The sequence below is a fragment of the Vipera ursinii genome, assembly GCF_947247035.1.
Source record: "Vipera ursinii genome assembly, chromosome: Z".
NCBI classification, from domain to species: Eukaryota; Metazoa; Chordata; class Lepidosauria; order Squamata; family Viperidae; genus Vipera; species Vipera ursinii.
In genome coordinates, this window is record NC_139517.1 from 108,163,067 (window position 1) to 108,175,797 (window position 12,731).

At 35.6% G+C, this 12,731-nt stretch overlaps 1 protein-coding gene across 3 annotated transcripts in view; it reads right to left on the minus strand.

Annotated features, from left to right (window-relative positions):
• ARHGAP21 (Rho GTPase activating protein 21) overlaps positions 1-12,731 on the minus strand; it is a 78,082-nt gene that overhangs the window by 45,291 nt on the left and 20,060 nt on the right. For all 3 annotated transcript variants that reach the window (XM_083376181.1, XM_083376182.1, XM_083376183.1), the window contains 2 exons: positions 606-788; positions 486-510 (listed from right to left, as the gene is read on the minus strand). In XM_083376181.1, coding sequence (XP_083232307.1) covers positions 486-510; positions 606-788 — 208 coding nt within the window. The remainder of the gene's footprint in view (positions 1-485; positions 511-605; positions 789-12,731) is intronic.

Sequence of the window (12,731 nt, forward strand, 5' to 3'; positions counted from 1 at the left end):
CAACTGAACCTGACTAAAGCTTGTCAGAGTTATAGTTAAGGGCCAGATTCCCTTAAGACAAACTTATGGAACTGTGGGTATTTTCCAGCCTGCTAGCTACGGTACTCTGAATTCAGAAAACCTAATTTTTAAGGGTATATCTCTTTCATGAGCTGTATAACTTTTCAATTAGCATTTTTACATTCAAATTAACATAAAATGTTATGTAAATTATTTTTGAATAAAAGATAGAGGAAAACATAAAGTTTGCCAATCCTTCAATTCATTATGGTTATGTAGATGTCCAGATTGTTTTTCTTGTCTTTTACTACTAAATTTTACAAGAGGGAAGAGTCTACTTGGGAGTCTATTTGGTAGACAGAAAATGCTACATAGCATTTTACAAATTTCATATATAACTTAAATAACACACTACCAATATTTCATCCATATATTCTAAATATTCACAAAGAAAGTTAAATACAATAATCAAAGAGAAAACATACCACATCTATTTCCGTTCTCTTCATCCTGTAAAAGATGCAGAAAAATCCAGAGTCACTATTTTTTTTATTACAACCCTCTCATAACTATAAATGGTTTTATTTATAATTCATTTCACTTACTTTTAAAGAAATCTGAATAGCAGATTCTGGGGGGTAAACAATAAAATGTCTTAAGGTAAAACCAAAACCTATTGGTGATCTTCGTAAAACTATCAGTTTGAGTCCAGGCCAAGATAAAGTTTCTTCATCTTCTGACAATGACACTGTTTCACACTGCCCTTTTTCATCTTCATGTTTGGATACCTAGTAAGAGACAAGAAAAAGCAAACAGTTTAGTGTCTTTAATTTCATGTAGTACATTATGTTTTTGGAAGCAATTTTACTCAGGGAAGTGGACCTGTGCAAAAGACTCTTATGTTATTCTGTTGTTTTGTTATATATCAAACTGTGCTTCAATTACCACATGTTGATTCTATCAGTTCTTCTACTATAATTTTATAACATAAATAAAACAGATAAAAGAAAATTATATATCCTTGTCTCTACCTTATCCTAAACCATGTTATACCATAAAACTAAATTCTTGCATTAGCTTTTTGTTCATAGTAAAGATTTCTCAAGTGTCCTGGTCCAACTCGTAATTTTAAGGTGTTTCACATTCTAGCATGACTTATCTTGTCAAGATCTCGCTGCAGTTAATCAAGCAAAGAAAAAACACTTTAAGTTCTTTTGTTCTCTCCCTACCCACCTTACACTAAGTATCCAATCTCATATTCCTTTGTTTTCCAAAACCCATTTGTTAATTTTGCATGTTCCTCTTTATATGCCTTTATTCTTAATTGTAAAATCTTAAGCAAAAGCGGTGCACTTAGTACCACTATATGCTTTTTAAATGTAGTCTTCTAATTTGTATAAAATTCCCCACTGTCTTCCACAATTATATCCGTATTAAGTGTAGACACTTGTATAATGTAACATTAATGTTTACTAGTATCCACTATTTTAATAGATACTTTCCTGTCATTTGTAAGGTTATAGCCAGCCTTCTAAGTATCTTTGCTATTCTATTCCTTCATAGCCTCATGTCTTGAATAGTAATGTCTGATTTGGATCCAACTCGTATCTTTTTTCAATTGTTCTGAAGTACAGAAAGTAGTTCTAATGAAGATACCCAAGAGTAACATGGGAACATTTTAGTTTAATTCAACTTGATTATATATTGAACCAATTAATTTAACTTAAAAAGTTATACCCTACCATTCTGATTATTTAACCAAAGGTTCTGTATAGGAAGTATACGCAGTCTTGATTCATTTTTCTAGTTAATAATAGAGTCAAAGGATTTGCCTCATGGCATACTTCCAAGATTCCCAGGCATTTGGAAGGAAACACCTTGAACTGCAATGGAAACTATGGCAAGGTGTACTGTACTATAGTACAAAACTACTCTTCATATCTCACCCTCCCACACAAAGAAGCCTTGTAGAGGAGAAGTAAAATTTAGTTCCAAGTTTAAGGACAAGTTTAATAATCAACAACTACTAATTTAAAAATCAAATTCCCAAGAATCAGTATTATTTCAAGGCTTACTGAGTATCCATTTAAATATATATAGTCTATTTTAATATATCTATGAATCCTTTCTACCCAAGAGAACTTATTTCATATTTCATCACATTTCCAAACAGGGCTATTAAGGGACAGGCTATCTGCAAATGCAATAAGGGAGAAAAAAATGTAGTTTTACTGCCTTTATCACCACTAGATAATCTTAACAGTAGCTCTAATCCAAGCTCAACTGTATTTTGTCCCTTGTTAAATGCCAGGAGCATTCTATACATCTCTTCTCCCAGTTCATCTCCTTCATCTCTTCTGTGAACCACAGAGAATGACAGAATCCACAAGAAGGCAGGTGTGAGTCAATCCAAAATCTTGTGGTAACCCAGGCTTCAGCCAGGCAAGTGCAGCAGACTGGCAGGACACTTCACAAGCTCTCTCTAAAGCCTATCCAGGTTCCCTCAGTTGTAAATGTACACTGATCTACAATAGTGGTGCCAGAGAACTTAATGGTAATCAGTGCATGATCTGATCATGACAAGTGAATCACCAAAAGCTCTCCCACTTTCAGATACAATGAGAAAGCCAGACCAACTGTACAACCTCTGTCCTGTTTCGGGTACTTAATGGCATGGGATAGGCCCATGGGTGTCATGGTGATTATGAATTCCTGAGCTGCTTCTGATCCCAGTCTTAAAGAGGCTGCCACTCAAAGACCCTTAAGACCTGAAAATTGAGTTCAAGCAACTTAGGCTGCCATGCAGTAGGAAGCTGTACATAGCAACAATCCTAACTGATCGTTAGAACCCAACAAAATGATCAAGGTATCAAATTTGGCAACCTGTGAAGCAGCATTCTTGGAACGGAATCCTTTTAAAAGATGTTCCAAAGTTGGAGCAATGCAATAGATTACTTTGCAATACTTTGTCATTCTGGTGAGAAAGTAACATTATCTAGTAATTATGGGCCCCAATCCAAAAAACATTTTTGATCTAAGGTTAATGCATTTACATGGTTACCATATTCATAGTGGAGGGATAAAAAGAAACTGGTGTTAGACATTGAGAAACCACTTTGACTTTCCAAGCTATTTCTCATGAAGAATACTTGGTTTGCATAGAAAAGAGACTGATCTATAACTGAAGTACGAAATATATATTTACAGTTTTTAAAATCCAGAGGAAATGTCATCTCTAGCAGTTACATGTGACAAATTGTATAAAAATAAAATTAAAAGTAAGAGTTAAAATACTTCTTTTAATATATGATAGAACAGGCATGTATAGGTCTTCTAAATTGTAGTTCCATCATGTGTAAGTATTGTCATGGGTCGTCTTATAGATACATTTGTATAGATTGATCTAAAGGAGCGAAGGTTAATATCCCTCTAACAGAAATATTAGAACTGGTTGTCAAAATGTGGAAAATAATCATTTGTTCTTCTAGGCAAGTATTTTCATATTCCAGATACCATGTTTGTCTTCTATTACAAGAAGTGTATTGCCATTTTTCTTTTTCCCTGTATAGGTAGCAATTGGTTCAAAATGCTAAAGATTTAATCTAGCATATCTGTTTTAGACTGAGGGCAGGGGAGATTGTTCTATAGTACAATAGTAAGCACAGCTCATTGAAACTGCAAGATAACTAAAACTGCTTCTCTAAAACAGGCATAAAATTATTGAAAGATGAACAGTATCAACTCAGTGCCACTATCTAATGCTTTAACTGACCCTCATATTCATTTTCATTAAAATGGTTACTCCGAAGTCTGTGATTTTTTGAATTTAAAATGGCCATCAATGGTTCCCTAATGATGTTGATCTTTATACTCTCCAGTTTTACTTGCAGTCAGTCAGTTCAAGATCTTCATCAAACCATAAGAACCATACAACTAAGTTTTGAGAATGTAATACAAAGGAATCCATATATAAAGAACTATTTATGAAAGATAAAACAGGTAATAACAACAGTGGCAGAGGGTCCAGCAGAGGACTTCTGTCTATGAGTATTTTGGTCAGTTGTCTCGGGCAGAATACAGTCCATTTTTGCACAAATGAGCAAAGCTTGTCCATTACTTGCTATTGGAGCCTGCCTCTCTTCATAATTAAGGTGAATAAACTGTAAGGTCACCTTGAGTAGCTTTCCCCTCCCCCCCCTTCAAGGGAATTTACATCACAACACAAAAGATCACCATGTTCAAATGAGGACGGAATGTTCCTTGGATGATGGTCTTTCCACTATACGGAAAAAGAATACCCTTCCACTCTTTCTACAATGGAAGTAGCAATGTTTGCAAGAAAAAAGGACAGAATGATTAAACACAAACACACACACACACACACACAAACAAGAGATGTCTAAGTAAAACAGGCCTAATATCTTTTTATAGCTTTGCACTGAGACTTCTTAAGCATAACCAACTGTTAATGTTAATTAACTCAAGCTTCATGAGGTAACAATTAGCAAATAAATGATGGTTAGAAAATAAATGCTTATCATACTGTCTGGATGTGTAAGTTGGTTATAAAACCAAAACCTTGTACCACATCCCTAGCAGAACATGGGCAACATTCTAGCCAGTAACTTAAGCAACACTTTAATGCAGCCCATCCATCAGCTCTGCCAAATTCAGCTTAGATTGCTTGTCTTCCATCTATTTTCATACTTTTCATGTGGGGCAGGCAACAATAATTTTCACCCTTAATGCAGAGACTACCAGCCTTCAGCCCTTAACATCCATCCTTTCAGCGCTTATGCATAGACCAACACACAATCTGTTCCTTCCTTAAAGTTCAGTTCTACATTTTAAAATTAAAAACTATTTTTAAAAATGTATCATTTGCTCTGAAGCAAAAACAAAGTTAACTTTAGTAACATCAGACTTCGGAGTTTCAGAATAAGAACTGCTCTTACAGAAATCCAAACTGTACTATCTCAACTACTGACCTTTCTTGTATAAGCAACTCATCTTGTTTATTTTAATTTATCTTATGTTTGTTATTTAATTGTATAAATTATAAATAAGTCATATACTATTTATTTATTTCCAATGCAATGACAAATTCTTATAATATATATTTGTGGTACTCTGGACATTAAGTAAATGAACTGACAATCAATTGGTAACTTTCCCTAAAATATAATAACAATTAGAACTTCAAACTTTGCATGCATTGTAAATTTGCCTCTTCCTAATATATCTTATTCTTGAACTGAGCTACCTTTTCCAAAAACTGCAATCCATCTTTAGGAAAAGACTTCTCAATAACCAATTTAATAGTTAAAAATAAACCAGCTAAGGCAGAAAGCACACTAAATACCCAGCACACAATCAATTACTAAAGATTATGGCATACTGTAAAGAATTGGAGATGGAGTGCAGAAAAAGACAGGGGAAAGAGTTTAATTTCCTCCTTTTGCAGCATAATACTATTTTTTCTGCTTTATAAACTACTAAATATAATGAACAAACCTGACCACTCCAAGAGCAATAGAGGTTACATATCAAATTCCAGTTGTGGTTGATCATGCAGTCTAAAATCCTGAACTGGGCCATGACTGCCTATAGCGCAGGCTGCATCTCTCCTCTGACTCAGCTTTTGCCTGTGTAGTATTCAGATCTGCAAGCTATGCAGTGAAGAGATTCAGGAAAGAGGTCTTTCCCTCTCCCGCCCCGCCCCCCGCCCTTGCTGTCAAATCAGCAATATAGCAAGCTGCAGAGGGCATTTAAAATGCAAAATGGTAGTGTCATATTCTACACTGAAAAGAAAAGAGAGAAGGGGGAATCCCTGAATATTTCGATATCAAAGCTCCAGTGTAGCTGAGATCTCTCTATCTCCTTTGCAACTAAATGTATTAGAACTACATATAAATTAAGGCTGCAATTCTATACAAAACATACTGCTACTAATAGAAAAGAATATCTGTAGTGTAGCTCAGGGTTGAATTGAGGAGTCCTCTCTGAGCTTGGTTATTTGCTTGCTTATTATGTGACTAGGTGACATCTTTAGTTGTACTGAGTGTGGGGCTTGCTTAGTTTATATACAGTAGCTTGGTCTACCTTTGTTGATGGGGATGGTTTTCTCCTTGGCAGTTCCTTGCATATTATTATTTTCTATTTAATAGTCTGGTATTAATCTCTTCTTATCTGCATGTTGGTACCTTAAGGATGTGTTTCTGGTTTTTGTTCCATTCTTAGCTTATTTATTATCTGATTAGAATGGTGTATAAATATAGTTTATCTCTATGTGTCTATTAGCTGATTTATCTGAATGCCAGGCTTCCAGGAATGTCCTAATGTTTTTTGGAATTAGCTTGGCCTGGGATGCTCACAATTTCCCAGTTGAAACAATGGTTGAATCTATCCATGTGTTGTGAGAATAAAGAGTTTTCATTATGTCTTCTGATTGCTAGGTTGGTATTCTTGGATGTGATGTGCTAATCTTCTGCCTGGTTGTTTCTGAGATGTTTTTGATGTATGGCAGTATTATATTTCATGGCTTATGTTTACTGTGCTGAAGTGGATTGAACAGTTAGGAACTTTTTGATAAAGTTGTGTGAGTAGCCATTTTGTTGGAAGATGTTGTACAGGTGATCTATTTCCTCTTTATGGTGTTCTGGGTTGCTGCAATTTGTACTCATCTGAATAATGGTCTTACACAGCTCCCCTTATGGGAAGTTGAGTTGTAACTTTGGTAATGGAGGAATTGGATAGTGTAGATTGCTTTTTTGATAGACCTGTGTTTTAATTTGCCATCACTGACAGACTGAGCTTCCTTTACTTGCTCCAGTTCCTGCCAACCTAGCAGTTCAAAAGCATATAAATGAAAGTAGATAAATAGTTACCACTTTGGTGGGAAGGAAACAGCATTCAATTTACCTTTGGCTTATTGTCATGCTGGCCACATGACCAGTCTTTGGAAAATGCTGGCCCTTTAGCTGTGAAGAGCACTGCCCCCTAGAGTTGGAGACTACTTGCAGGGGAAACCTTTACCTTTCTTACCTTTTAAAGAATGAGTACTTTCATTCAAAAGGCAAGTTGCATTGCTTTGCAGATTAACACTGAACTAAAATACAGGCAATTTTTTATCTTTGGTTGAGGAATACAGGTAGTCCTCGACTTACGACCACAAATGAGCCCAAAATTTCTGTTGCCAAGCAAAACAATTATTAAGTGAATTTAGCCCCATTTTATGCTCTTTCTTGCCACAATTGTTAAGTGAATCACTGCAATTGTTAAGTTGTAACATGGATATTAAGTGAATCTGGCTTCCCCATTGACTTTGCTTATCAGAAGGTCGCAAAAGGTGATCGCATGACCCCAGGACACAACAACTGTCATAAATATGAATCAGTTGCTAAGTGTCTAAATTTTAATCATGTGACCATGGGAATGCTGCAGTGGAAAAGGATCATAAGTCACTTTTTTCAATTGTAACTTTCAACAATCACTAAATGAACTATTGTAAGTTGAGAACTATCTGTTTAATGTTTGTAAAAAGATCAGAAAAAAGCTCAGCATAGAGCCACTTTTGTATAGCCTCTACATATGGCATACTTTTTGTGATCTCCCAGAATACCCCAAAGTGGACAGGACTAAACATCTTTTACATGCATTTGTAGAGTTTTAGGGATAAAACAAGTGCCTAAACTTGGCTGGTTATAAAGGAATTCATTTCAATCATAAATCCCGCAAAACACCTATGAAAATTGTTTCTGGTTGCATTCACTTTTGTAATATGGCCTCTGATGTGCCACACAAAAAGGCAATGGAATTTGTATGCTCAAAGAAGCTGCATTGGAAGAAAAACAGTAGCTTTCTGGTTTCAATGTTAGTTTCTACAAATTCTTGCAATAGCACTTCTTTGTTTTGGCAATTATGTTTGCATAAGTGAACCATATGTACTTCTACTTTCACAAAGAGCATTTATTTTGACACTGACAGAAACCCCAATTGTCAGCATCAAGCAATACTGAGAGATAATGATATCTATAACCGTCTGCTTTTGCCTGTTTAAATCTAACTTCACTTCCAGTATGACAAGTGCTTTCAATGAGAAGCTTTCCTAAAGTATTTCTTTAGAAATCAAGGTCATAAACTACATTCCTATTTAAAGTTCTTTATGCAGTAGTAATACCACAAATAGCTGGAAGCAAATGATAAAGCTGGGCTTGATTTTTGAAAATGATGCAGCAGGATGGTATCACTGAAAAAGTTGCTTATGGTTTAATGCTGATTAAATCCTTTTAATTTTGAGAGAAAATGAGAGAGAAATAGGTGGAGATACAATACAATCTTGCATTTCAGCAAAAGTGAAGACTACTAAAGGTGGAATTATTCTTCCATTGTTTTGCACACAAAAAATACACCCCTAAATAGGACAATGGAAATATTTAAATTATTGGAAAGTTTCATTTTTTCCCCATTTTTTCCTTTTATTTTTCAACTGCTATAAGCAAGGTAATCAAGCTAAGAATGTACATATGACAAATACTGCTGCATAGGATCTATAAAACAACATTGATACCTGTAGCTCTCAAGAGTAACAGTTTGAGGCTTTCTCTCATTAATAAGTGCAGTTTTTATAGTCCCTTAAGACTCCCAGGAATGATAGACATCCTCCTTGAGCAAGATCAAAAAGTCACTGCCTCCATTAAAATGCCTAGGCTGTGTTTGCATTCTCTACCTGAATTGTTATCAACGAAGGGTGACAACGATTTCACTATTTTGGTATTTATCTTTTCAACCCAGAGAAAACAATATTGAACATATCTGAATATTACAGATCTCATCTGCTATAGGAAAAAAAATTACTAGTTGTTTCCAACTTCAGTAAAAAAAAAAAGAGGTACAGGTACTGGTGGAACAGGCTACCGTATCCCTCTGAAAGTCAAGAGTTCAGCAGAGAAAGCCATGGATTTGGATATAAGTTTAATAATACCAAGAGAAGACCCATGGATTAATCATACCTAACTAACTTGCTGTCAAATTTCATTGGGCCTATTATATGAATGAGTAATTCTTGATCCAATTCAGTATATGCAAATTATTTTATTTCTATATGCATTGACCTCCGAGAGTATGTAGCATCTTGCAACATTAGATAGGCTAAAATAGTAAGCATTATATATGCTAAAATAGTACTAATAAAATATATTTATAATGTAAGAACAATTAGACAGTTGAGCCTCGATATTTTTTGTCTTACTTAGTAAATTATTTTTTATTCCACTTTATTGTAAGACCACATTAACAGAATCTTGCAAGGATTCAAGCACACGTTATACGTGGTAATCTGCTTCAAATATATTTAAATTGCATTTTGGAGAGGATAATAAGTAACAAAGGAGAATATTTGTACCTCAGGGTTGAAATGAGGAGTCCTTGGTGCTTTCTGAGCTTGCGTGTTTTCTTACAGATGTTTTATTACCCAAACTAGGTAACACCATCAGTGCTAGTGGGCAGGACAATAACTATTAATACTGGTAAATTCAGCCTGCATTTTTCAACTACAGAGAAGTCACTAGCTACCACTGTTAGTTAGCACATTTCACCTTAAAAAACATTAGAAAGCATATATTATAAAACTGCAAAATTGTAGATTGTGAAAGGACCACAAGAATCATCTAGTCCAGGGGTAGGCAACCTCGGCTCTTTTATGACTCATGGACTTCAACTCCCAGAATTCCTGGCTCAGGAATTCTGGGAGTTGAAGTCCATGAGTCATAAAAGAGCCGAGGTTGCCTACCCCTGATCTAGTCCAACTCTTTGCATTGTGTAGGGGAAAAAAATCTTTTTTGAAAGGTTGTTATCCAACCTCATCTTAAAAATCTCTAGATATTGAGAACCGAGAATCAGTAGATAAATTGTTCCTTACGAAAAAAATAATCCTATAAACCAGGCCCATCCTAAACTGTGTTCAATTAACAATATTATAGAATTTTAAAAAGTCGTTTTCCAAATACAAACCCAGTCCTGTTTGTACAAACACTGAACAATTAAGACCTCTGCACTTCTTTCTTTAGTTTTGTTCTTCAATAGGAAAAAACTGTAAAATGCATGGGAATTATGTTATACTTACAACAGTGCTATAAAAGTGGACATTATCACGTTGGAATTCTTCCTCGTGTGATCTATCTGTAGTTCAGGTGGAAATTACAAATTTCTTCAAATCTGAATATCACTTCCTTACCTATATGGGATAACCTACAACAAATGGCCAGGTTTAGCCACCTGTGCCCGCTCACTTTGCCTCCAATAAAAGCCTTGCTTGTCCAGCTACTAAGATCTGAAGAAAAAGTCTTTTTTAAAATGCTCCTCTGTCAGAGGCTCAGCTTTTGAAGGCACAAGAGAGGGTGTTTTCTCTGTCCCCCCCCCCCCCCCAGGTTATAGAAATGCCTGAGAAATGGCTTTTGGCTGTCATACTCAGCATTCAGAAAATATTTAACAATATATTTTTTCACTAGTCTTTTAGCAATTAATATTTTAATATCTGTTTTCTGATTAATTTAAATCTGTTTTTAACTATATATAAAGTTTCTTAAAGTCACAATTAACTTTTACCATAGTAGAAAGATGGCATTACAGTAAATAAAACAAATATAATAATATCCTATTACTGTAATTAGAATAAAATGTCCCCCTCCCCTGTTTTTTTTATATGAAAGTCTGGGAACCTGCTGAGCATTACAGCAATGGTGGATTGTAACTCCCATCAGACCTAACACAGTAGGGCCCAAAGTTAGGAATTATGAGAATTGTCAACCTATCAACATTCAATACTCCAGACACAGAGATGGGTACAGAAATTAATCATTAACATTAATAACACTAATAAGATAAAGACTGCAGATTTTATTTAGCTCAAGGCAGAGGTTTCTGTTTAGAAGTTGCATAATATAAATTTGCCCCAAATTTCCATCTGGTGATGTGTATGTTAAGCTTCGGTCACCTTTCTATGGTTTCATATTTTAGTAAAACAAAGATGGTGAGGAGTGGGAAACTAACACAATTCTTATGTTTACATTTTTGTTAAATATTAGTTTTCTGATAAATATTAGTATTTCATGACATATTAAATATTTCTCAAGCACTACAACTCAGGAGGCTCCCCTATGTAGCTTAAGCTACAGATTGCCATATTACATTCATCATAACTTTAATTCAAAACAATTCAGGTGGGCATATTCCATGTCTAGGAATCTGAGTCCTTCCTTGAAATGTCTATATTTTACCAATTTTCTTTCTTTCTTTATCTCAGTGTAACTCTGGGAGATTCACAATAATACTCCCTTTTTATGACCCTGTAATTCATTAGTATATACAGTAATACACCATTAAAAAAAGCAATATACAAGAGAACAAGATGGGTTCTGGTCACTTCATACAACCTTAAGTAAAAATAAACAAAGGTACATCCAAAAGGATGGGTCTCTAATGGCGGCATGTTATTCTTTAAATGATTAATGGACTAAGATAAGACTCCACTTCCTCCCCATGTGCATCTTGCTCCCTTCTTTATATCTTTGTTAATTTTTAATAATAATAATAATAATAATAATAATAATAATAATAATAATAATAATAAAGTTGGAAGGGACCTTGGAGGTCATCTAGTCCAACCCCCTGCTCAGGCAGGAAACCTTATACCAATTCAGGCAAATGGCTGTCCAGTTTCTTCTTAAAAACCTCCAGTGTTGGAGCATTCACCACCTCTGGAGGCAGGTTGTTCCACTGGTTAATTGTTCTAACTGTCAGGAAGTTTCTCCTTAGTTCTAGGTTGCTTCTCTCCTTGAACTAATCAATTCTACTCTTACTATTTACTGTTTCAATGCTTAATGTTTCATATCGTTACTTTTATTGACTGTAAGCTGCCTAGGTCACCACTGCCTAGATCACCGCTAACAAGACAAGCAGCATATAAGTTTAATAAATAAATACAGGGAATCCTCAACTTATGACCACAATTGAGCGCAAAATTTCTGTTGTTAAATGAGACATTTGTTAAGTGAGTTTTGCCCCATTTTATTACCTTTCTTGCCACAGTTATTAAATGAATCACTGCAATTGATAAGTTAGCAGCACAGTTGTTAAGTGAATCTCCTCCCCATTGATTTTGCTTGGCAAAACGCTGCGAAAGATAGTTTATAGTTATAGTTTATAGTTTATTTGATTTTATATACCGCCCTTCTCCTTGGTAGGGACTCAGGGCGGTTCACAGGGCATATATAAAAAGAAAGACAATACAAAAATTAAAAAAAGGATTAAACCCATGCCCAATTAAAAACAGTAATACAAATTTAAAAAACAATTAAAAACCCATAATCCCCCATCAGGCCAGACCAGCTAATTCGAACAGGTGGGTCTTCAGGCCCCGACGGAAAGTTCGGAGGTCTGGTGCCATCCGGAGCTCCACCGGCAGTTGATTCCATAATGCCGGAGCACCCACAGAGAAGGCCCTCCCCCTGGGGGCCACCAGTCGACATTCCCTGACTGGCGGCACCCTGAGGAGGCCCTCTCTGTGGGAACGCACAGGGCGGAGGGGAGTCGATGCCGGCAGCAGGTGGTCCCTGAGGTATCCCGGACCCATGCCATGTAGGGCCTTAAAGATCGTAACCAACACCTTGAACCTCACCCGAAAGACAACTGGTAACCAATGCAGCTCGCGGAGCAAAGGTGTAACATGGGAG